Here is a 27,118-nt window from a genome sequence, read left to right on the forward strand (position 1 = left end):
TCCTACCTTTATTTCAAAGCAATTTAGTTTTTTCCCTATGATGGAATTCGTTAAATAAGCATGCTTAGGGCTACAGCATTACAAACCAATTTTATGCATTACTATGTCCCATCGTAATAGAAGGGATGACTTGCATTTTAGAACTTCTGCCTTAGAAAAACAATTTCCTTTATCTCCACTTCTACTTGTGTATGCTATAATGAAAAGCTACACCCATTTTGCATGTGCATTGTGACATTGCACAGACATGTAAAAAGGGCACTGCAACACTTTCATAAAAGTTTCTAATCCTGCAGATGCTCCTGATAGATTCTGAATGATAGTGGTTTCCTTAGAGGAGGGCAGCCAGTTCTGGAGAACTGTTAGTGGAAATTTTGAGTAGTTCAGAGAAACGGCAAATCGGCTGGCCTTGCCCCTGCTGCCCCCCAACCTCCCAACTGATTTTCTTTTGTTGCCCTGAACAGGAGAACGGAATGGGAAAGCAAGTTAGTGGGGTGGGGAGGGAATGGGGATTTTGCAGTATACTTCCCCTGCCATGCCCACAAAGCTACACCAGGCCCACAAAGCCACGCCCACAGAACTGGCAGTAAAAATTTCCACCACTGGAGCAAAGGTGTCAAACTCACACTGACATGTTGTCGTCATATGAAGTATCACAAATTTCCCCCTCTTCACTAAAACGAGGGTGGGCGTGGCCAGCGCATGACGCTTCTGGCCCGTGGGCCGCGAGTTTGACACCCCTGTCTTAGTGGTACATACAGAACTCTTGTGAAAGGGGTTTCTGTCTTTCTACCTTGCTCCTGGATTGGTCTTTGCTTTTCTCAAGCAAAGAGAGATAAGGTGATGAGCTCAGAGGTCATCGGCAAATACTTAACAATACTGATTCCGGTTGTGGGATTTGCAGGTACTACTACAACATTCTGCTGATTTACCACATCCTATTTTGCTGAAGGGTACTTGGTGCTCTCTGAACTTTCTTGTTGTTCCCTTGCAGATATTTCATTACCCAAACTAGGTAACATCATCAGTGCTCCAAAGACCCTTCATGTCAACCCTGAGCTACAAATATTCTCCTTTATTAGTCCTATTTTGCTGTTTGTATTATTTTGTGATACTTTTTTTTCATGCACACTCACTTAAATTATGTCATTTTTCTCCCTGAGAGGGAGGGATGTCCTTGAGGAGTACCATAAGAAAATAACAATTTCCTCAATTTGCTTGCTTCCCTACAAAGTGTACTCCCATACAAGAAAAGTCGCCACAAAACTCTGACACAAATTGTCAAGAATATGCCCTTCAAATAATGTTTTAATTTAAATTATTTTGTCCCTTCTTACAAAACTCTTCAGAACTTTAATAAGTCTCTTTTGTAGATCTAATATAAGAAAGTTATCCAAGTCATTCTTTTCGTCTGCCATTTGTACATCCTTTTTAATTATTAAGACAACAGCTATTTTATTTGTAAATCCAGTGTAGCATCTTTTGCTAATATCATTCTCATAGCTTGTCATTTTTAAATCCCTTTGCAGATCAGTCTTAAGTTTGCCTGGTAAAATGTGTTCCATGACACTTTTTAAACATAACCTATCTGTAAAAGAAGTCTCTCTTGCGTGCATGGTTTAAAAATATTCTCCGATATATCCAATGTTAAAGTATTTTACTCTATCATGTATGAGTGAGTCAAATTTAATCTTTAGTTGTAATCTTTAGCCCCTCGGGTTCCCTCTAGTGCCAAACATTTTAAATCCTATCCTATTGTGTGTTATTTTAGGAATTGAAAGCAACAGCATTTTCCCATGGGAAAGATTCTTATAGTTAATGTTAAACTCTTATTCAAATCCATCCATCCACCCTTACTCTGTTTATAACTTTCCAAAATTAATGTTCTAATTACACTTTTACTGTTTATTCCAAAAGAGGGTGTTTTTTTTTTTTTTGGTGTCTTTAAACTTCTAACTCTTCTAATATATGTTTCACTAAGGATTAAACCAGAGGTGGTATTCAGCAGGCTCTTACCATTTCTGGGGAACCGGTAGTGGAAATTTTGAGTAGTTTGGAGAACTGGTAAATACCACCTCTGACTGGCCCTGCCCCCATCTATTCTCTGCCTCCCGAGTCCCAGCTGATCAGGAGGGACTGGGAATTTTGTAGTAACCTTCACCTGCAGTGGGGAGGGAATGGAGATTTTACAGTATCCTTCCCGTCACACCCACCAAGCCACGCCCACATAACCAGTAATTAAAAAATATGAACCCCACCACTGGGATTAAACTCAATTCACCCAAAATCTACTCTACTATCAGACTTGAAGATTGGAAGGTTCTTCATAGTTAAAAAGCAATTAAGAAAAAAATTCCAAAAGTATTTAAGAAATTAGGCTTGGCAGAACTTTGGGTCCATAACACTGTATTTCTTTTGAAATGTTGAAACTTTGCAAACCTTCTGGGTCATTAATTCTTCAGCATGTGTACAGTCTCCCCTCAATACCACCTCTGGTTTAATCCTCCCCTCCCCTTAGACATGTTATTTTCACACATAATTTTTAAGAGGAAATAAGACTCAGCATTGCATCCTAGCAACTGCTCAGAGTTTTAACAGTTGACCATATAGATGCATACAACATAAACTAAAAATAATCACTAGTTATTAAGTTTCTCTTTTGTGCTTTCCATATCTGCAAAAAACAGCAATAATGACAACTACTCAAAAGAAGTTGACTTGGCTCTAAGCATTTTTGTTTTTGCTTCAAAGTACTTTTGAAGGAGTGTATGTGCGTGTGCGCATGTGTGTGCATGGAGACTAGAACCCACAATCTCTGGGTTTCTAGCCTGATGCCTTAATCACATGACCACCATTCTGAATTTGAAGGACTAGAGAATGGAATTGTGACAATACAGAAATGCTCAAAATATTATGAAAAAACAAAGGAGCATGATACAAGAAGACCCCAAATACGTTATTCTTTCTTTTGCTTTACAACAGGATCTGAAGATAATAATAGACCAATAAAAGTGTAAAATGTGAATCTGCTGTTTACATGCTATCTTGATAAAAAGATTCATTTATTTCTCTGTCCATCTTAATATGTGTGTTTGTGTGTGTATAAAACATAAGTATGTATGCATGTGCATGGAAGATGCTGCATGTTGATCATTTTTCCTGTTCGACAATGGACCCATCCCCGAACAGGCTATATTTATTAGTAGAACGAAATTTGTAGCATTGTAGATTAAAAAAGAAGTAAAGCCTTCTCCCTAGACACAAGGTGGATTCTCGAAGATTACACATCCATGAACAGATATCCATGTAATTCTCTTGGCAACAATAGGAAAGTGGATAAGTAGGCTTGGAATTTCAGCAGCTGTTAGACAGCTATTTATGTATTTATCAAGGTGCTATGGTAAGTGAGAACTAGATTGGCCTTTATTACAAAGAATTGTCCTGTCTTGTTCTAAAAACCAAACAAGACAAAATAGCATTAGAAAATTGTATACTTTCTCTTTTACGATTTCCACTTGTTGCGAGATATGTTGTATCCAGAACAGGTTGCACCTACAAGTTACCAAAATACCTTTTGCCCCAATGTAATAAAGAATGGCTGGCTCCATACCACACTAAGCCATGCTTTTTTTTAAATATTATGGTTTGTTGAATAATCCAACATGGCTTGCCCTGTACATGTTAAGCCATTAACTGTTTATTAATCATAATACCTATTAAATGCAAACTAATTTCATTACATCCCAATCTGATGTGTGCATTAACTCTTATTTATAGATAAGATTTACAGATCACACTAAACCATGGTTTTTCTAAAGTGTATCAAATATTCATATTATGCAAATCAATCATGGTTTCACAAGGCAACAGGGGAACAGGAATCTTCACAGGCTGCTTTGTGACCTGTAGACCTGAACAACTGCTAAAATATCAGAAGGCCTCCTATATGAAACACAACCTGGAGTCATCTTGCCATTAGTCACAGATAGGCCTCTTCTCTGGTCCATTCTTTCTCACCTGACATCTAAGATTACCTGTATTTTGTCTTTTAGGGACCTATTGATGCTTCCTTTGTTCATCCAAGGCTTCCCTTTGTCAATGTTATAAATGGATGGTTTTGTTTGGTTATTATTTTAATTTATTGTTATTTATTACTGTACTTTAAATATTTTTAAAATATGCTTTTCAATATAATTTGTAATCATGCATTTAATAAAAACACGAAGAGGAAAATAAATTGCCAGACCTTGTGAAAAGGAAAATTCACAATATTACACGCAGTATTGAAAAATATGGTGGTTTGATTCTAGACTTTTGTCTATGCTGAAAATAGTGACTTCTGCTTTCTTAATATGAACAATGAAAAGATAGCAATACAGTATTTCCAGTTGTGATAGAAGTTCCTGTGTGAATATAGGATCTCAGTGATATAAAGAAAGAGATGCTAAAACAAATAATGATAGCATCTAACAGGAGGACCTACTGTCTCATAAGCTAAACCCTTTCAATATGAAATAGCCTGTGCGCCAAGGTTGTGAGAAATCATATAAAGATCTGTTGCTTAAAGAAACTCTTGCTATCTATGATCAACAACCAGCTCCTGTTTCAATTCCTAAACCAGCCACTAGAGCTAAAATTTAGAGCATATTATATAGACCGTTCGCAAATGCAATGGTAAGAAGGGCGGAAGAATAGCGTCAATCCTTTCCCTAGTTTAACCTACCACCGCTAAAGCGCTTAAAATATTAGCCAAACACAGCCAATCCAGACGAGGTTTGCTTCACTGTACTTGAAATCATACACATAAATCCCCGGAGGGAAAAGCGGGCTATTTGCCAGTAGTAAGAATGGCGGAGCTAGCGATGTTGGACGAGGTGGAGTGAAGGGTTGCTTCGGGGCTTCTTGAAAGAGTTAGTGGGAAGAAGGTTCCCCAGGATATGCCCGCCACTCTACGGACGGAAAAAACGCTGATTAAGCTGGTGAGTAAGTTTAGCCTTCACGAAAAAGAGCGAGGGGGAAGGTCGCGCTACCCACCGCCTTGATTTTAGCCCTGGTCTTTGCAGTGGGGTTCAAATTAACACAGCAACCCCACCAAGAAGCATCCCCACACGCCCCCCTCTTTGGTTGAATGGGGCTTTGCCAAGCGTTAGGGTGAGACGGCGTCGCAAAGCCGAGGAAGCCTTCCGGAGAAACAGCCAAGAATCAAGTTCTTGCTGCTGCTTTATATACGGACTGTGCTTCTGCCTCCCAAAATATGGGTGAAATATACGGTAGGCCGGATGGATCCTGTTCTCGCCGCTCAAGCCGTGCCTAACGGAGACGGAACGTCACTGCAGGAGCAATAGGAAGTTCCCGCACAACGCGGTCCCTTGCAGCTGCAAAATCCTCGCCGCCTACTATGCACGTCTGAGACGTGCCCTGCAGAAGCGTCGGAGCCGAGTTGTTCTTTGACTCTGGCGCAGCTGCATCCACCCCCCCCCCCACCCGGCGGCGATGCAGCGGCAAAAATTGCTGGCGTTTCCAGACTTTGCTATCTACCGCCGGCCCCTGTTTTTCCCTTGGAAGAAAGAAAAAAAGGCCTGGCTGCTTTCGACATAGTTCAGTCTTAACATTTCCGAATTAGTAAACTCAAACGGAGAGTTTATATAGGATAAAATAGGCGACCCGCATTGCCGCATTACGGTGCGTGTGGGAATTGTTACAGGAAGTTCTGAACAATTGCCGTGTCTTTCAGCGATGGGTTTCCCTAGTTGGCTAGTTCGGGTCTCCGTTGTCGCAAAGTATTCGTTGAGCGATTCCAGCTTTCTACATATGGAAACATACTCAAATGTCACCCTGGCTTAGTGTAAACTCGGTATCTGGATTACTTCAGTAAACTATGGTTTAGAGTTTTTGTAAACAAATCTCTCTGTGTTTATTTGGATTTCCGGCTGGTTTTTAAAACTCTTTCCCCCCTAAATTGAAGAACATCTGCTTTAATCAATCGTTTCAGTACCTGAATGCGTTCAGAGAAGGCTTCTTAAACTAAATAATGCAGAGGTTGGATCCCTAAAATGTGCCTTTATGATGAGAATCGATTCTCAGCACTGCAGTCAATGGTATACTTCTTTCCCCTCCAAGTTTAGTTTAGCACTTGCGTTTTAAAATGTATAGTTAGTAAATTGTTTCAAGTGGATTGTTTAGTGTTTCTAGATGTAATTGCTGGCTATAACCAGAGTAGTAAGCAAAATTACAGTTAAACACTATGCTAACTCTCTGTGGTTTACTTTAGTTTTTCATGTCTGTGTGTTGCCTGGGATAGACACCCAATGCTATGTTGTATATATTTTAAGAATCAGTGGTGGAAATGGTATGTTAATTATAGTTTTCTTCTCACCTTACTTTATTCTGGCCAAATGATTGTATTTGATCTTATTTGGAGTGAAATAATTTAAACAATATTACCATTTTTCCAGGAGATGCAGTTTTGGTCGCCACAATATAAAACTCTAGAAAGAGTGCAGAGAAGAGCAACAAAGATGATTAGGGGGACTAGAGGCTAAAACATATAAAGAACAGTTGCTGGAATTGGGTATGTCTAGTTTAATAAAAAGAAGGACAAGGGGTAACATGATAGCAGTATTCCAGTATTTGAAGGGCTGCCACAAAGAAGAGGCAGTCAATCTGTCCTCCAAAGCATCTGAAGGCAGGATGGAAACTAATGAAAGAGAGATCCTACCTAGAACTAAGGAGAATTTCCTGACAGAACAATTAATCAGTCGGACAACTTTCCTCCAGAAGTGGGTGCTCCAACAAGGTTTTTAAGAAGCGATTGGGCAACCATTTGTCTGAAATGGTGTAGGGTTTCCTGTCTGAGCAGGGGGTTGGAGACCTCAAAGGTCCCTTCAAAATCTGTTATTCTGTGAAGTCTTTATCAGATTAATAATTTCATTTTTTTAATTCTATTATTTTCCTTAGTAGATTCTTGGAATGCTAAAAATATAATACATCTTCAACAGACAAGTACTTCAGATATTCTGATGAATAAAATATTGAAGTATTGTGATGGTATGTGAGAATGACCTTGGAAGACAGAAGGAAGACCTGTTGCCTAAACTGGGGGTATGCCCAGTGTCTTCCAACATCATTCCCAAATACTATGGCAATTCAAATAACAGAAATGTCTCTGGACCATATTTCACTACTTTATTAATTTGCTAGTCTATACCTGGTTCAAAAATAGTATCAAAATAATGCTTATATTATTTCTCACTGACTTGTGGTTTGTGGATGTGGTTTATTGGACTTATATGCCGCCCTTCTCCCAAAGGACTCAGGGTGGCGTACAACATAAAAACACACATTATAAAAGTTAAAAGAAGATTAAATAGACTATCCAAAAAACCCAATAGACTTCATTTGATAATGAAAGGTCTGCAAGAAACAACTAAACTCGGAGAGTATTGAGGACCCCACAATATTATTCCTACAATCTGGAGTGGTGCTGGAGACTGGAAACTCTTAAATATTGCTATTAAGAACATGGCAATGAAACAGAGAGGATGCATTTGAAACTATTACCTATATGCAGGGGTGGGCTTCAAAAATTGCAGCAACGGGCCTAGTCAGTCTCCTGCATCACAGTGGGGGGGATTTTTTGCCCTCCCCGGGCTCCAGAGGCTTTCCTCGAGCTTCCGAGAGGGCAAAAACTGTTTCCTGGGCTCGAGGCAGGAAACAGGCCAGTTTCCGGAACTTCTGGTTGGCCCGTTTTTCACCCTTCCCAGGCTCCAGAGGTTTTCCTTGAGCCTCCAGGAGGGCAAAAACTGCTTCTCCCTGGCTCCAGAGACCCCCAGGAGGCCGGAAACAGGCCCGTTTCCAGACTTCCGGAACCTCCGGTATTTTCCCACTCTCCTCAAGTCTCCGCACGCACCCTGCACTTACCTGGCATGATAAACAGGATGTGTGGAGACTCCTGGGACAGGTGGGGTGGGGTGGGAGGGGCGGGCATGGCCAGCCAGGAGTGGCATTTGGGGGTTCACTGAACTGGGCAGAATCCTAGTTAGAAGATCGGCCGTACCCATGTGACCCCCCCAGCAACCCACTTTGGAGGTCTTCTAGTCTTACCCTCTACCTAAGGCCAGGGAGATGTTTGGATAACGAATATCTTAAAGTGAATTATCAAATTCTGTGAGGCCATAACCCTCACATTAATACATCCCCCATTCCAGGCAGAGCAGGAACTAGGAGTTTGCACCCAAAACAGAATCATTAGAACTTGCCCCCAGAACCAAGACTTGCTGTCAGTAGCCTTTGCATTTGTAGCAACAGCCTTCAGCAGGAAGCGCAACTCACTTCTGAGTGCCGCCAAGTAGCCCTGTTAGGATCAAATTGCTTTTGCTAATCTTGCCTTCCCCCTTTTTTTAATGCGCCACTGATCTCCTGCAAGACAATCCCCTCCTACAAGAAATAGGAGGGCTGTAGCACTTGGCCCACCTGGGAATGGGTGCAGAAGCTCAGCATCAGGATCCAGGGTGATGCTCTCAAGAAGCTGGGAAGAACTACCCTGTTCCCTGAAAATAAGACCTCCCTGGATAATAAGCCCAATCAGGCTTTTGAGAGCATGCGCTAAATTAAGCTCTCCCCAAAAATAAGCCCTTCCTGAAAATATTGTAACACAGCAGCAGCCATAAAGTGACCACACTCGCTGCCTCCCGAACCTTAAAATAATAAGACCTCCCTGAAAATAAGGCCCAAGTGCTTATTTCGGGGTTCAAAAGAAAATAAGACCCCGTCTTATTTTTGGGGAAACATGGCACTCTTGAAAGAGGGTGAAGATAAGTTGGCAAAAGCACTTCGATCCTGGCTGGATTGTATTGGGTAGCACTCAGGAAGCCTCCCATGTGATTTTGTCTGATGCCAGCTGCTTGTCTATGACCAGAATGGGAGTGGGTTGCAGCACCCCCCCACCCCCAGTCTGTCTGAGAATCTCTGCCCTAGAAGGCAGAAAAAAAATCAGAATTAACTTTTTAGAACTGGATTGTAAATAAGAAATTTATATTGAATAGAGATCTGTGTAATTCTAGTTCATTGAAGAAAAAGAAATCATGTAACAAATTATAGAACATGAGACTTCTGACATAGTAATACAACACCTGGCATAGTAGTTGAAGCTAAATATGGCTCAGTAATATGATGTGATTGCTAAAAGGACTTACACACTTTGTGCTACTTCTGCATCAGTTCTGGCATGACAGTCCTTCAAAACGGGTTTATTTCAAGAGCTTATTCAGCATTTTTCTAAAATGCAAATTTAGCTGGAAATGGAACAGCTGAACTCTGCTTTTGGCAAAGCTGAGGCTTGTGGCAATTCTTATTTCTGTTGACCTTTTTTTGTAACTTAATCATACCTTTATCATACCAAGTTCTAAGTACAAGCCAACGAAAGTGAAGGTGATTGAAATTTAGGTTCAACCTTATTTTTAAGAAATTGGGGCTTGGAAATGGAGAGAAAGCTGTCTAGCATGGAAGAATCAGTAGACTACATCAGCAGAAGTACTATTTCCAAATTACAGGGAATTATAATTACATTATAATTGTCATTGGTCATACTCCCCTTCAATTAGTGTCCAATTTTGGATATCACAGTTTAAGTAGGATTCAGGCAAGCTTGAACAGATGCAGAAAAAAACCCAAGATAATTAGGGGATTTTATGAGATTGAGGCATCTGGATATTTTTTTTCTTTGAAGAAAGTGATTGATTGGGAATCCAATAGCATTTTTCAAACACCTATATGGTCCCCAAAGGTGCTTTTTTCAAGAGACAACTGGACTTCCTGGTTTTTCTTTGAAGATGCTTCGCTTCTCATCCAAGAAGCTTTTTTAGCTCAGAACTAAGAGAAGCGAAACATCTTCAACCCCCCCCCCCCCCAATTCAGTTGCCTCTTGAAAAAAGCACCTTTGAGACAACCATGATCTGGATGACTGAGAATCTCCATAGACATTCACCTATATCGGTATTAATAAAGAAGAAGGCCTAATCTCTAATTCCAGGATGTTGAGCACAGAATAATGGATTTAAATTGTAGGAGGGCAGACTTCAATTGAAAGTTAGAAAAGATTTCCCAACTCTAAGGATGGCTTGAAACTGCAAACAATTATCCAGGATAATTCTTTATTAAAGAAAGCAGAAGAATAGCTAAGACAATGGCTATCCAACGGCAGATTTAATGCCTCCCTTGTAACAATTGCAAAGGCAACTGGTAGATTTAATCCCCAATTAATAACTTTTTTTGTGGTTTTCACCTGCATTTTTCCTCAGAGATTGCAGAAGTGATAGGTTTGAGTTTATTTAAAATACCTAGGGGTTGTTGTTGTTGTTGTTGTAAAAAAGGTAAATAGATTTGTTTGCCCAGTGATTTACCACAGAAAGTATTGATGTGACTTGGATTCTCCCCAAAATATTTTTCTTGATTCTCATGTTCAAACCCAAGGTATCAGATCGGCAGACTGGTTCCCCTTTTAGTCTTTAGCAAAATTCTGACTTATGTAAGGTACAGTATTGGTTGAAGCCGCACCAAACAATGTGCACTTCCTAATAGTCTGCGTTTTCAATACAACTCTTTTCTTCGACAATGGAATTGACCCCATTCTAAAAAAAAAACCTAAGTGCACATTCTAACTGTAGTAGCAAATATGTAATAGGTTATTCCTCAGGAGCTGCTGAATTTGCTCAATTTTTAGCTCCTGTTGCATAATTGTTGAGCAATGGGCAGCTTCTTTGCAATAGGCTTTTGTCTGATCAGGGTGTTTGGATCTCTATGGAATGTCCATGTGCAACTTCTTACCACATTCTTATTCCATCATGTCCCTAATTCCTTTTTGTTTTGTCTCTTTACCAGAAAGTTATACTTCAAATTAGTTACAGAGTAGCAGACTCAACAGGAGTTTGCTTATGAGCATCCATAAGAGACAAGGGGAGAAAATGACAAAATGATGCAGGTTCTGCCTCTTATGTACTTGTGTGCAAAATTGGGATGCAAGTGTGACAGGGAAGAGCTTCTCTTGTGTAGTCAATGGAAGTGACACTTAAGAAAAACAGCAGCCCAGAAAAGTGGTAACATTGGGTGATACCATCTGTGGTTGGATGGGATACATGAAGAGGGGGACGGGGAAACCATAAACAACTAGCATTTTCCTCTCCTAGGTGGGTTCAGTGGGGCTTAGTAGAAAAAGTCAGCTTATCAACTAAGACTCAGAAAAAAATACATTGGTTGTGGCAGGGAGAACAAGATACCTGGTGTTTTAGATATACATAGTGCAGATGGTGGAGCCCTGTCTTTTGTTTGAGCTTAGAGATTCATCTGGGTGTTAGATAGGGATCTAATAGCCTACCTATAGTAAGAGTGGTTGGTTCCTATGAGTGGTTATGAGAAAGGATTGTTCCAGAAGATGTTTTTAGATAAATTATCAAAGCAACGCCCTCGGATAAATTGTATGCCGTTCTGGTTTGAGAATGAAAGCGTGTTTTTTTTTAAATTTAACTTACTATATCATCAATTATTTTAATATGAAAGCTTTATGCTGTGTTTTTGAGTGCCACTAAACGTCTTAAGATTGTAGCAGTATAGCAATCTAATTAGTAAACGCATTACGAATAATAATATTGATAATATTGACCTGAAAAGCGGGCCTTGCACCTGCGGGGGAACAAAGCTAGGATGATGATTGATGGTGATTATCTAATAATAATAATAATAATAATAATATATTTATTTCTTAGCCGCACCCTCTCCCGAAGGACTCGGGGCGGCGTACAACGAAACATTCGAAATAAATATGTAAACAAAACAAACATATAACAAAGGTACACTAAAACATACACACATACATAAGGAGGAGATCGATTGATAAAAACAATTAAAATACTGTATTTAAAACCCCTAGAAATTAAATGTAATTAAAATACCCAGTTAAAAACCCGTCAGGAGCGATATGGTTAAATCAAAGTTGAGCCAGGCCAGCTGCTTGGAATAGGTGGGTCTTAAGCTTAATATGGAAGGAGCGGAGGTCAGAGGTATTCCTAATATCCGGAGGGAGGTCATTCCACAGGGCTGGGCCCGCCACAGAGAAGGCTCTACTCCTAGGCGCCGCCTATACAGTAGATCAATGTGTGAATTTCAGAGCAAGATTAATTTCCAGAGAAAGGTTGTCCTTTAACATATAGGCCATGACGGAGATGGTGGGCAGGAAAAGCCCTTGCCCCTTTCTAATTTGTAGCATAGAGATACTGTAGGAGGAGATTCTCCACACAGTCAACTTCTCCTGAAAGTAATTTTGGTTTGGTTTGATTTTCTTCCTTTGGTCTTCCTGCTTTTTATTCTCTAACTAGACTGATGGAGGAAGCTAAGCCAAAAATACTTTGATTGATGCTATGCTGCAAGAACGAAAATGAATATATGATGTGTTTTTCACATGGATGGCCATTTTGAAGACTGGACAGCATGAAGGCATCTGAATATAACAAAAAGCATTACTAGGGGATACAGCAAGATCCTTCTTTGTTAAGGACAAAGAAAAATGCACAGTGATATTATAAATTCTTATAAATAAATAAATTCTGCAACTTTTAAGACACCGCATAGATCAACATTTATATACAGTATTTATTTTATTAATTTATTCTGCTTTTATGTAATTTATTTGGTAGAGGGTCTGCCCACAATGAATCCTGGTTAGCAACGTTCCATTTTCATCCTATTTTTGAGATCACGTATGGAGATTCTTGAATAATGCATATTAACTTTGTCTCTTTTAGCTCTCTAGATATGCTCCTTTTTCAGCAGTGATAACAATGTTGACATTGATAGGATTTTCAGTGGAAGATGTACATGTCTCCATTGTAACTTATTTATTATTGATAGTATTAAAGTATTTTCCTAGATACTTTATTAGATAGCAAAGTAGAAAGAACTTAAATGCATTATTTCACCTAACTATGTAGAGTGCTGCAAAGTCTAAGTGCTATTGCTATAATTATTACTTGAATTGTAGCTATTTGTAGGACGTAGCATCTGTAACTATACTGGGGTATATATACAGAATTAAACTTTTTTTAAAAGCTTAGGGTTCATTTTATATACCAAGGCAAAAGAGTTGTATCATGCTTTAGCGTCTAATACAGTGGTGGGTTGCAGGTGGTACTCCCCGGTACGGGCGTACCGGAGCCTGCCTGGAGCACCGGGTATCATTCCGATATGGTGCTCGGGAGGGCCCATCTGCCCGCCTGAGCGCCTTATCTGTCCTTTAAAGCCTCTGGCGCTTCCGCACACACACATGGTGCGTACAGCGCCTGCGTGACACTGCCGAGCAGCTGGAGCGTCATGGAGGTGTTGCTGGAAGGTATGACACATGCGTTTTCATGTAGAGGATACCGGGGCCCTGTTGCAACTGTACTGGTTGCAACGGGATATGGAACCCACCACTGGTCTAATAATAGGCTAAGGTGCAGATTATGACTAGACCATGATCCACAGGTATAAAAATGCAAATTGGGAGAGGAAGCTTCCTAGCTAGACACTGATAGTCCAAATCATGCTTAAAATATGGCATGTTGATGATCTTCTGGCCCCTTTTTTTTAGAACCTGAGGTCTAGCTCATGATACCTCAGATTTAACAAACAAGTTTTGGGTCTGTTTTCAAAAAGATTTGTTCCTGCAGAGATTATTTGTGCAGAGATTTGGGTTAGAGATAAAAAATAAAAGACAAAACAAATAGCCATTAATGATAGCCAGCTCTATCCTATCTGGCATTTAAAGCCTGCCATTCTTCCTGCACCTGATGAAATCTGGCTTCTTGTTCTGAGGCAGAATTTGGCAGTTCTCCTAGATATATCAAGAAAATCTTTCAAGTGCCAAGGTGTTCATCGTATTATGTTTTACATGAGACCTTATTCTAGTCATTATGCTGTTTTTTTAGCCATTTAACCGATGGCTTTAGAAAATGCAATCAAGAGCTGAAAAAATACAATCAGAGTGATATTTTTCTTTCAGAATATCGGTTTGATCTTAAATTGTGTAAAGTATTTTCCTTAAAGATGCAAAAGAAAAAAAAAGATTCTTACCCTATTTGTTTCCTCAGACGGTGTCACAAGCATCCATTAGCCGACCTCATACTTTATTTGGAAGAGGACCTCTCTTAGAGTGGCTCCTGTGGTTTTCGGGGTATGTACAGTGCCCCGAGTAACCATGGACTCCAAGGAGAAGCATCAGGTAGGTTTTCTGATCATGCTTATCTACTGTAGGATGACATCTAATGCTCGTTTAGCTTCAGTACTTGTTTCATTAGAATTTAGGCCCATCAAGTGTGACATAGTAACTTTGGAGGATAAAATAAAGGCATACAATTAGCATCTACACACGGTTAAAACTCTTCTGCTTATTTCATTGTAACGTTCCATTGAGGAAAATAGCGTATCATACAGGGCAACAATTTTTGAATCAATGTACCTCAAATAGGCTGAGAAATGTGCCCCAAATCTAGAAAAAACAGTTCCCATAGGATTGAAATTTGACAAATTTGGCTCTTTCATTGCTGCCACACTGCTTCATTGTTGTGGCCAGACATGGAGATCATTTCCAATACTTTCTACCAGCTTTCTACAAGGAAAGTCAATGGAGAAGCTGACAGGAAGTTGGAAATTGCTCCCTCTACAATTGCTTTAAGGAAATATCTCTGAACCGATGACTCAATACCTCATGGGTTGTCTAGTTAAGTAATGAAATGCTTCTTGGCTCATGATCTACCATAATTTATTTTGTTGTGCAATTCCAAAGTCCACTTCTATTTTCTCTTTTTAATTTCCGCATTTTTAATTTCTAATTTAATATGGAAAAACCACCTTTTTGTTACTACTACTCTTAAAATATATGGAATAGAAATCTCTTGATCAGTCTTGTGCATTTTTCCACTGACCTATCCTTATATTTTGACCTCTATTGGTTTACTTGTGGTTAATTGGATGTATTTTAAGTAGATTTCAGTGGGCAAAGAGTTGAGTAATTAGGTATTTTTCATCATTTTAGTTTCCATTGAAGAGAATCTGGAAAATGAATGAAGTTCACTAAGGTGGCAGAATCATGTACAACCTAAAACAGTGATTTCTATACGGATAACTCCATTTAGTGACTTGAGTCATTTAGTGACTGAGTAATCTGGATGACCGTAAAATGGCAGCAAAACTATATGGAAAACTCTTAATTTTAATCTATATTTTTCTCTCTGGAGCTGGTAGCCCTAACCAGAAATAAGCTTTTAAGGTCAGGCAAAGGGAAGCTGGGGAAATATATATCAAAAATAAGCTTAGTTGTAAATTCAGTTTCCATGGCTGTTTAATCTGCATCCTTCTCCAAATTAATTTGCTCAGAATGCTGATAGGAAGGAAGAGCTATGAAGCTGTTCCTACTTGAAATTGATATTCCTACATTCCCTATCTTAAATCAATCTGAGACTGGCAGCTTATAAAACCGATTGTATGATTGACTGATATTGTGTTGCTGACTTCCATTTCAAGGCTTGCTGTTGCAAGAGTCAGCTGAAGGCACCACCTATGAATGATAGCAACGTCTTACTAACAGGATAAATCGGATTTAATTTTTCATTGGACCTATCAGGAAAGTCTTCATTTGCCCCCACTCAGCCCACTTTAATTCTCAATTAAAGTGGAAATCGAACTGCTAACATGTTTGAGCATCCTGCCGTTTTATTGTTTGTTTCTTTATTTAATGAGAAGTTTGTCTGCAGTTGATGCCTGGCAATATGAGACATTGCCTCAAGACAATTGGGCAAAGAGAGACAAGAATAAAAATTACAATCTTGTCACTAACACTTCCCTCAGCGTGAGTCACAAGCAATGTTGAGAGATCTTTGTTGGACCAAAGGGGATGTAATTCCAACGAGTGGCATATTCTTGTCTCCTTTCTTCAGAGAGGTGGCTAGGTAGGTTGAGGAGGGGTACAGGAAGGAGGAAAGAAAAAATTGTGATGGGCAAAAGGAAGTGTGGCAGAAAGACAGGTGGATTTTTACTGGTAGCCATCAACTTATGCCTGGTTGCTTAGGAACCATTTGAAGTTATGATAACAAAAAGTACTCATGACCCAGTTTTGAAGTTCTAACAATCATCCCCACTAGTCATTTGAACATATTTTGGATTCTTGGCAACTGCCCTGTATTTATGCCAATTTGCAGCATGCCATAGTTACATGATTTACAAAGTTTTTGCCAAAAACTGACATTTATTTCTGACTAGCTGATAATCTGGCGTTGTCCGGGTATTTATTTATAGGAGGGAAAATCTCCAGACCTAATGTAATTTCTAAAGTTGGATTTTCCCCCTTACCAGAGGGCTCCTTGTGGAGTACTGTGAAGCTCTTACCATGGCAACTCCACTGTGCTGTACAGTAGAAGCCATTTTACGGCAGTACAGTAGAAGACATTTTAAGGCACAACAGGCTGTATCTTAACAGAACACACACATCGAGGGGTGTTAGGTGTGTCTTACCCCCCATAGTATTTGTTTCCATAGAATAAGTCATCTGTGTATCAAGTTTGGTTGAAATTGCTGGAGGCGTTGCAGATTATGCTGGAACACACACACACACACTCAACGAAAACACTCCAATAATGGACAGATTGTTGTAATATTATTGTTGTAAGTCTGGGACTGTGCTGGGGAAAAGAGATTGGAAATTTGCAGCCATTTTCTGCTTTCAGGCTCCAAACCTCAATTCAAGAGGCAGGTAGATGGGTTGTTGAGAACTCTGAGGTCAAGATGATATGAATATGTACCAATTCTGTTTGTAATAAATGCATCCTCATTCATGACATGATCAGCTTTGATTTGATCGTAGGTGAGAAGTCACACCTGCATGAACTGAGTGAGGGAAGGTGGGGGAATTCTCCTGTCTAAGATAGGCTCACTGGAGTTTCAGGCATTGGATCAGTCTGAGGAATATAATATTGAGAGAGGCCGATGGCACATGATTTGACAATGCATTTTTGATTTGGCTGTGTAAAAAATAAGGTAATAGCTTTATAGGTAGTCCTTGTTTTAAAACAGTTTGTTTAGTGACTATTCAAAGTACAGTGCCAATGAAAAAAGTCACTTACGATCGTTTAGCACAATTATGACCATTGCAGCATCCCCAAGATCCCATGTGATCAAAATTCTGACATTTGGCAACTGGTTCATGTTTTCTGACTGTTGCTGTATCCCAAGATCATGTGATGCTGTGCTTCTGACAAGCAAAGTCAATGGGGAAGCCAGATTCACTTAACAACCAGGGTACTGACTTATCAACCGTAGCGATTCCCTTAACAACCGAGGCAGAAAAAGTTGTAAAATGGGCAAAACTCACTTAACAAATGTCTCATTGAACCACAGAAATGTTGGATTCAATTGTGGCCGTAAGTGGAGGACGACCTGCATTCTAGTAACAAATTGATTTGGTTATCACAAGGCCATTCATGCATCTCTCCCTGGGATGTTTTGCCCTTCAGATGAGCTCAGAATTTGTACGTGATGTGGCTCCCCATTAAATTATTAGATATATGCATAAGTCACAGTTGCATGATTTTTCATTTGAGGCCATGAGGACTAGGGGAATTCCAGGAATGTATGCTTTCTTCCTGAGTCATAGATCCATGTGCTATTGAATTATGCATGTCTTTTGTTCTAACTGAGTAGCCCCAGGAGCCACATTCCAATGAAGCTAACAAAGCTAACCAAAAAATATTTCAGTGACCAACTTTAATACTGATCAGTAGGAGACATAATTACCGCTCCTTGAAGAAATGTTTTTATGAGTTCAGACATGTGGTGCATGTTACTGTTTGTAAATTGATTGACATGGAAGTACTTTTTTTTTTTACGTAATATGAGGCGAATCTGTTCAGGGACCAACCACATATGTACTCACTCCAGTTATTGATGGCAATTTTCATTAGTAGCTATACTTTCCCAACATAAATGGCATTTCTGAATGACAAATGTCTCTTGATAAATATTCTGAGTGCAGACACTTTCAGGTTCTGCTAGGAATAAGTTTCCCCCTGGGCATTACAGGAGCTTCTTCGCTGCATATATTATGAAAGTATTTTGTATAATTGCTTTTAGCGTGTCTCAATTTGGATTTTAAACTCATTGTTTAACATTACTTCATCATAATGTGATTAATAGCTATACATCTGCATAGGTATCAATCATGGTTCTTCGTTCATTCAATTATTTTAAAATTCTGGCTAATGAACACTGTATGACTGTATTTACCACTGACTAGTGAACCAGTTAGCAGAATGCTGTTTTCCTATTTCATCTTTGCCGCCATGCTGTCATACTTCTGCTGCCTTAAATACAGGCAGGCTGCTTGTTGCTTTTTCTACTCTTGTTGTGTAATATGCCATCTGATCTTCCTCATCTCTCTCTTTCCTTTACTTCATGCTAAAAAACATCATTTCCCCCTTTTCTTTTCTTTTTTAAATACAAATTTTAAAATACAATCTGTGGGAAATCAGCGGAAAAGAAATAAGCACAGCAGAAAGAAAATAGAAAATAAATGTACAGTTCAAAACTGAATAAATTTTTAAAAGTAATGTATTAGATCAGCGCTACTATAAAAGCGATCAAGATCATTATTAAAATCAAGTCAGTAATTAACAAAGGCAGCCAGTGTAATGAGACTTATAAGTCAAAATAAATAAAGAAGAAGAGGTAAAATGTTCTACGTTTCTATCATTTTTTGAGCAATGTTTTTGTTAACTTTCAGCAAAATGTAAACTTCAAAAAGAAAAAGAAAAAGGTGTTAGTGGAAACAAGAGGTTAAAGAAAAATCAGAAGCGTAAAAAAAGAAAGAAAAAGGAAAAAAGAGAAGAAATTCCAACTTTATTTGGTACAGATATAAAATATATGAATCAATACATACTATTTTTATAATTATAAACAGTTCTATGGTCAAATCCAAAAATTAAATGTTTTTTAGTTTCTAGCAAGAAGTCCAAGTTGGTTTCCAAGCAAAAACAATGTTAGACAAAGAATCAACCTAGTCAGTTTCATTATCTTAGCCAATTCCATTAGTTTCACCATTCATTCTTCCATTGTAGGAATTTGTAAATCTTTCCATCTTTGTGCATACAAAAGTCTTGCTTCTAAGATCCTATAGCGAAACAAAGTCCCATGTTTTCTTTCAGTCTGTTTATCAATTAAATCTAAAAGGGGAAAAAATGTTCTGTCCTTCCATCAAGTCACGCAGGACTTGTCAATTAAAGCCTTATGTTAAGAGAAATCTAAACTTTCAATTCTATAAAAGTCTATATCCGAAGTTATAGCCTATGAATGGTTTCAAAGGGGAATTAAATTTTAAATCAGATTTATTTTTTAAATATGAAATTATTATTGATATTAATTCATATTCTCACAGTGTAGTTTACATTTGTCTTAAGAGGAAATTCTATGTGAATGCCAGTAAGACACATACATATCATGGTAACTGTTATCATAAAGTATACCGAGCTATCTCCAGATATTTTGTAGAAATATTAAGTTCGTTGATTAACAAAAAAATACCTGACAGGAAAGAAAATCTTTAAGATTTGTTTCATTCTTCAATAATATTTCAGACATTGCCATCAAGTATGAATTGATGAAAGATGAACCAAATGTGCAAAAAATATTTAAGTTAATGGACCAGAGGAATGCCGTTGATATAGTTTACTTGGACTTCAGTAAGGCATTTGATAAGGTAGACCATAACCTACTACTAGATAAAGTAGAAGAATGTGGGCTAGACAGCATCACCACCAGATGGATTTGTAACTGGCTGACCAACTGCACTCAACATGTAGTCCTCAATGGAACTGCATCTTCATGGAGGGAAGTATGCAGTGGAGTACCCCAAGGCTCTCTTTTAGGCCCAGTACTCTTCAACATCTTCATCAATTATTTGGATGAGGGAATAAATGGGGAACTCATCAAATTTGCAGATGACACCAAGCTGGCAAGAATAGCCAACACTCCAGAAGACAGGCTTAAGATACAGAAGGATCTTGACAAACTTGAACATTGTACACTCTCTAATAAAATGAAATTCAATGGTGAAAAGAGTAAGGTTCTACATTTAAGCAAGAAAAACGAAATGCACAGGTACAGTATAGGTGGTTCCTTGCTCAATAGTAGTAACTGTGAGAGGGATCTTGGAGTCCTAGTGGACAACCATTTAAATATGAGCCAGTAGTGTACAGCAGCTGCCAAAAAAGCCAACACAGTTCTAGGCTACATAAACAGAGAGAGAATCAAGATCATGTGAAGTGTTAATACCACTTTATAATGCCTTGGTAAAGCCACACTTGTAATACTGCATTCAGTTTTGGTCACCACGATGTAGAAAAGATGTGGAGACTCTAGAAAGAGTGCAGAGAAGAGCAACAAAGATGATTAGGGGACTGGAGACTAAAACATATGAAGAACGGTTGCAGGAACTATGTCTAGTTTAATGAAAAGAAGGACTAGGGGAGACATGATAGCAGTGTTCCAATATCTCAGGGGTTGCCACAAAGAAGAGGGAGTCAAACTATTCTCCAAGGCACCTGAGGGTAGAACAAGAAGCAATAGGTGGAAACTAATCGAGAGAAGCAACTTAGAACTGAGGAGAAATTTCCTGACAGTTAGAACAATTAATCAATGGAACAGCTTGCCTCCAGAAGTTGTGAATGCCCCAACTGTAAGTCTTTAAGAAGATGTTGGATAGCCATTTGTCTGAAACGGTATAGGGTTTCCTGCCTAGGCAGGGGGTTGGACTAGAAGACCTCCGAGGTCCCTTCCAACTCTGCTATTTAAGTTTTGTTTTATTCTATAATAAATCACGTTTCAGACATTGCCACCAAATCAGGGGTAGTATTCAGCAGGTTCTGACCAGTCCTGTGGAACTGGTAGTTGAAATTTTGAGTAGTTCGGAGAACCGGTAAATACCACCTCTGACTGGCCCCGCCCCCTTCTATTCTCTGCCTCCCGAGTCCCAGTTGATCGGGAAGAAATGGGGATTTGACAGTATCTTTCCCCTGGAGTTGGGTGAGAATGAAGATGTTACAGTAGCCTTCCCCTGCAATGCCCACTAAGCCACACCCACAGAACCGGTAGTGAAAAAATTTGAATCCCACCACTGCACCAAATATGTTTTATTGGAATCTGAAAGTGTGATCTAACTGGATTACTGTATTTTCAAATGTTTTCAGAAAATGGATTATATTTTTATTGACTAACTAAAACTAACTTTGCAACCAATCCTCATATTTATGACCTTTGCAGGTCTATAAAGCAAAGGAAAGCTGAAGTAAGGTTATGAGCACAGTTGTGATTTCACTTAGCAACTCCTCTTTAATGTCCAAGTTGCCGATCCCAGTTATGATTGCTAAATGAAATCTACCTGAATCTGTTTTGGCAATCAGCACAGGAGTAACATACAAGTGCTAAAATATTTTGATTCAGAATCAAGATAAATGTATAATTATCTTCCTTTTATATTCCCATTGTTGTATATTGATTGCCCTATTTAGATTCTGCAAATATTTAATCAGTCTAACCAGTTTCTGAGACATATTTTAATTTGTCAATAAGATTGTTTTTTTTTAAATTCAATCAAGCCTCTAAATCCTTGTTTTTATAATTCTGTTTGGACTATGCTACTCATTTGAAGATATTGACACTAGTTAGGTGGTGCTGCTGACCATTTTCACAAAAGAATCTTAAAAAAACCTTTCATTTTTGTTTTATTACGGGTTATGTTTTGCAAACTATATGTGTTACTGTTTCTCTGATTCATTTTTTATGACAAATGTTTAATATTGAAGTGATCCAATACTTTTTATAGGGTTTATTGTATAATCTCTTCCAAATTATGCATTTCTGTTGGTATTCAACCAAAGATATTTATGCACACCATCTGGGATTCAGTAGCCTTTAATAAAACAGCCAAAGGTGGTATCTGCAGCTTAAAATTTGGTACTGCCAATTCACCTCGTTCTTAGTAAAATATCAGGCTTAATCCTTTATTTTTTGTTTGATCATATAAACTTATTATTTTTCTCTCAACTCATTTAACATGGAAATTATTGAGGTAGTTGGAACTAAAAAAAATTAACCCATGATAAACTATCAGTTTTTACTAAAATTTACATTAGGTAAAAAAAGTTTTGCTTCAGATGTATCTAGGCCCGTGATGGAGAACCTATGGCAAATGTGTCGGAAGTGGCACACATAACCATCTCTCTGGGCACATCAGCTGTTGCCCGTTGCTCTTCCAGGTTCCAGTGCTGGAAACCATAACAACAGCTGAGCTTCCAATTTCTGGTGTGCACATGCAATGGTCTTTGCATGCAATGCGTGCCAGAAACCGGAAGACTAGGTGGCTGGCTCATATGTGTGTGTGCTGGAAACCAGAAGCTCAGCTTCCGGTTTCCAGTGCTTCCCCCCTGCCCCCGTGCTCCCGTTTCAGCACTCAGTGCCAAAAAGGTTCGCCAACACAGATTTGGCTGCACTACTTCAGATTATAACTGGAACACCTTGGATGTTTTTTTTATCAGAATGGCTTTTTTAATGGACGTTATTTTTTTTCTCCCACATATGGGCAATGGGCTCTTGACATTCCTTCTTGACATTATAGTTTTCAATCTGAGTGCTATATTTTTCCTTTAGAGAGAATATTCAATATTCAAACCCTCACTTAATTATAAAACAGCAAAACTAAACTTTGTTCAAACATGATCTGAATCTTTATGGCTTTTTAAGGATTGAGTACAAACAGCTGTGTCCTCAAACATCCAAAAGATTTAAGAAGAAGCAGTTCATTTTGAGCAGTTGACTTTTAATTCCAAATGTAGGATAACTTCCGAAGATGGTATGCAATATGTATTTTATGTGTATTTGAACATTTCAAAATTATTTTTTTAGAGGCATTGAAGTTCATGAATTCTGCTTTGTGTGTAGCTGCTTTGTAGTAAAGTCCAAGAGTCTGAAACGTAAGAGATTTGATTTCTAGTTCCCGTCATTCATAGCCAACGAAGGATGATATTCAGTATTTATTGCATGCTAAATTGCCTGGAAAACAGTTTAGGCATCTCGAAACAAGAGAGCAAATACCCTAAATGATTGTTCAGGTATCTCTGAAATCCAGTTTAATAGACTCAATTTCTAGCCATTGCCTTCCTCCAGCCCCCTTCTCTGGAATATGTTGACATAATTTAAAATTGGCAAAATGAGTATCTTTCTGGGATATGCACATGCAAAGCAATTTAGCAAATTCTGTCTATTTTAATTCTGGTATTGCAGAGGTTTTATTAGTTCACCCTGTTCCCACTGTGGTTTTGGATAATGACATTTTCCCAGAGATCAAATAATCCTATCAACAGGAAATACAAATGTCATTATGGCAGCTGCCAAGATAGTTGTACACTGACTGGATTCGCATATTGTGTTTGTTTCCTTCTTCAATGTTTTGTTGAAGAAACCACAATTAATTGGGTGCATATAAGCCATTATCTACAGCTGATAAGCTGCTGTATATTCATGCAAGGTGCTAAAACACAAATAAACAACCATAGCTTTATATAGCATGATGTTTAAACTCACCCTAAATGTTGTATACATAATGAACTTTTGTCAAAATCTGCAGAGGCTGGTAAAATCAGCAAATATTTGTTTTTGCTTAGGGATGGGTAAATTTAATTTTTTGTACCATCTATGTGTTTTCAGTTTTCAATCTAAATTATATTATATTCAGTTTCTATAGCATGGCTCATTATAATTCTCTATGTTCAGGCTTGATAAATTATATATTGCAGGCCTATGTACAATATTGTATGACCTGTGGACCGTAAGTAATGCCCATTTATACATACATGACGTTGTTATGAGGTCTCTTTCCAAACCCCCTTATTTCTCTCTTTTACAGTATTAATTTCTATCTCTCCCACTGTTCCCTGCCTGGCCAAATGGCACATTATTTTCTGTGGTTTAATTTAACTTGTCTATCTGAATTAATCCCTGTTAATATATTTCCCTGACAGACAAAAGAAGAGAATGGTTTGCTATCCTCTTCCTTGGTTTTATTTTTCTGAATTGCTGTACATCAGCTTAGTGTTCCAGTAGGCTGAAACTATGATTTATAAAAGTAATAAGAATGTGCAAAATAGTTATATTTATAATGATGTAACGCGGTGACTTAGTGGCTAAGAGGCTGAGCTTGTTGATCAGAAAGATTGGCAGTTCGTTGCTTCGAATCCCTAGCGCCACATAGTGGAGTGTGCTCCCGTTACTTGTCCCAGCTTCTGCCAACCTAGCAGTTCGAAAGCATGTAAAAATGCAGGTGGAAAAATAGGGACCACCTTTGGTGGGAAGGTAACAGCGTTCTGTGTACCTTCGGTGTTTAGTCATGCCGGCCCCCTGACCACCGAGACGTCTTTGGACAGCGCTGGCTCTTTGGCTTTGAAATGGAGATGAGCACCGCCCCCTAGAGTCGGGAATGACTAGCACATCTGTGCAAGGGAACCTTTACCTTTTCCGTTGTTTATATAAGAGAACCATATCTTAGGATATTGAGCGAGCCTGTGGAGGAAATATAGTTTGATCCATTCCTGGTTCTGAACATTGTAGATTCATAAACGTTGAAAAGGATTAAGATAACTCATGAATTCCTGAAATTGTGGGGTGTGTTTTTTTTTTTTTTTTTGCTATTTATTAACTTTGTTATTTCTACTAATGTTTTCACAAAGAGAACTCATGCCCTTCTATTCTAGAGGACATATTCTGGGCAATAATATAGTTTTGATGGGAAACAACCAAATTGCAACAGTAAGGGGATGGTGGACAGGTGTCAACACACCTTCAATTAAATGTGTTTTATTGCAAAAAACCCAGAGACTAAATTACCTTCTTCTCCTAGAACATTCTTCCTGTTTCAGTAAATTTGGGTTCATACGTGGTTTAAACCACAGTAATCATATGATGAATGAGCTGATGTAGCCAGATTTTTAAAAAAATTAGATAAATTCAAAATATAACAAATCATGTTATGGCCTATTGCTGAACTTCTCCTGCTACTTTTGATGGTTTTTTTTAAAAAAAATAGTTTTTATTGAACATTTTCAAGTTTAAAAAAAAATAAAGAAAAAAAGATGAGGGAATAAATGGGGAACTCATCAAATTTGCAGTTGACACCAAGCTGGCAGGAATAGCCAACACTCCAGAAGATAGGCTTAAGATACAGAACGATCTTGACAGACTTGAACATTGGGCACTATCTAATAAAATGAAATTCAATGGTGAAAAGAGTAAGGTTCTACATTTAGACAACAAAAACGGAATGCACAGGTACAGTATAGATGATACCTTGCTCAGTAGTAGTAACTGTGAAAGGGATCTTGGAGTCCTAGTGGACAACCATTTAAATATGAGCCAGCAGTGTGCAGCAGCTGCCAAAAAAGCCAACACAGTCCTAGGCTACATAGAGAGAGAGAATCAAGATCACGTGAAGTGTTAATACCACTTTATAATGCCTTGGTAAGGCCACACTTGGAATACTGCATTCAGTTCTGGTCGCCACGATGTAAAAAAGATGTGGAGACTCTAGAAAGAGTGCAGAGAAGAGCAACAAAGATGATTAGGGGACTGGAGACTAAAACATATGAAGAACGGTTGCAGGAACTGGGTATGTTTAGCTTAAGAGAAAGAAGGACTAGGGGAGACATGATAGCAGTGTTCCAATATCTCAGGGGTTGCCACAAAGAAGAGGGAGTCAAACTATTCTGCAAGGCACCTGAGGGTAGAACAAGAAGCAATGGGTGGAAACTAATCAAGGAGAGAAGCAACTTAGAATTGAGGAGAAACTTCCTGACAGTTAGAACAATTAATCAGTGGAATAGCTTGCCTCCAGAAGTTGTGAATGTCCCAACACTGGAAGTCTTTAAGAAGATGTTGGATAGCCATCTGTCTGAAACGGTATAGGGTTTCCTGCCTAGGCAGGGGGTTGGACTAGAAGACCTCCAAGGTCCCTTCCAACTCTACTATTGTATTGTATTGTATTGTATAAAGAAACTTACCAGCTGCTGCAGTTATTCCCCTTTTTTTCTAAGTTCTGCAGTTTTTACTCTCTGAGGGTTTTTTCTTCTTCTGACCTTTTGCTTTCAGTATGAGGAACCTTGTGAATTATGCCTGGCTGTTCTTTTCTGCATTGACTGCCAGTGCAACCGCATACAGGACAGCGATGAAGTGCAATTTTTTTTTTACTACCGGTTCTGTGGGTGTGGCTTGGTGGGCGTGACAGGGGATGGATACTGCAAAATCCCCATTCCCTCCTCACTCCAGGGGATGGATAGCAGAGGTAGAAACAGGATCTTTGTGATAACTGTGCACCAAACTATTTTGCCATGAACAAAGACACCCCAGAATTTGGTACCCTTTGTTAAAATTCTAACCTTTCTTAACTGTGATGCTTACAGTGTGAACAGGATGGAGATGATATGGCTTTAGGGCTTCAGGTATCTCTTCCTTTCATTTCTTATTTTAATCAGTGGTTCATAGGCCAACCCAACCCCCCAGCCTTGTCCCTCTGCTCCTTTGGGATAATTCCTATTTGATAAATACCAGTTTTTCTTCTTTTGGATTGACCCTCTTATCAGAAACAAGTACACATTGTGCTTTTTAAAGTCCTCCTATTAGCAGCTCAAATGCTTTTGTGTTGTCTTCAGCTAGAAAGAACCTGGGCTTTTTATCAAGGGAAAAGTTCTTTTCATATTATTATTTAACAAGTTTTATTTAAAAAATGTGCGTGTGTGCGCACGCGCGCGCACACACACACACACAGAGGGACCCCCCCCATAAAAACAAAAAGAGATCACAAACTTTCCATACATTTCACAGATCAGTCAAACAGTAAACAGAATGTAAATGAATCCAAATGAAAGAGAATATATATTCACATTTATTTATTAAGGAAAAAGTACAGCCAATGTAGACAGCAGGTCTGCTAAGGCGATTGCCAAAGCATTGGAAGAAGACCTGGCTGCCTACCAAGCTTAAGGTGCTCCTATTCTGTTTA

The 27,118-nt window shown here is 38.7% G+C and overlaps 1 protein-coding gene across 4 annotated transcripts in view; it reads left to right on the forward strand.

Annotated features, from left to right (window-relative positions):
* Positions 1-4,685: 4,685 nt before the first annotated feature.
* The window catches only part of TMEM94 (transmembrane protein 94), an 82,462-nt gene continuing 60,029 nt past the window's right edge, over positions 4,686-27,118 (forward strand). For 2 of the 4 annotated variants that reach the window (XM_081937843.1, XM_081937844.1), the window contains exon 1: positions 4,686-4,979. In XM_081937843.1, the coding sequence (XP_081793969.1) occupies positions 4,938-4,979 (42 nt within the window). In that variant the 5' untranslated portion in view covers positions 4,686-4,937. Of the gene's footprint in view, positions 4,980-5,941; positions 6,099-14,117; positions 14,249-27,118 lie in introns of those variants that run through there. The other 2 variants (XM_081937845.1, XM_081937846.1) reach the window with 2 other exon arrangements.

This window comes from Natrix helvetica (genome assembly GCF_964273705.1).
Source record: "Natrix helvetica genome assembly, chromosome: 1".
Lineage (NCBI taxonomy): Eukaryota > Metazoa > Chordata > Lepidosauria > Squamata > Natricidae > Natrix > Natrix helvetica.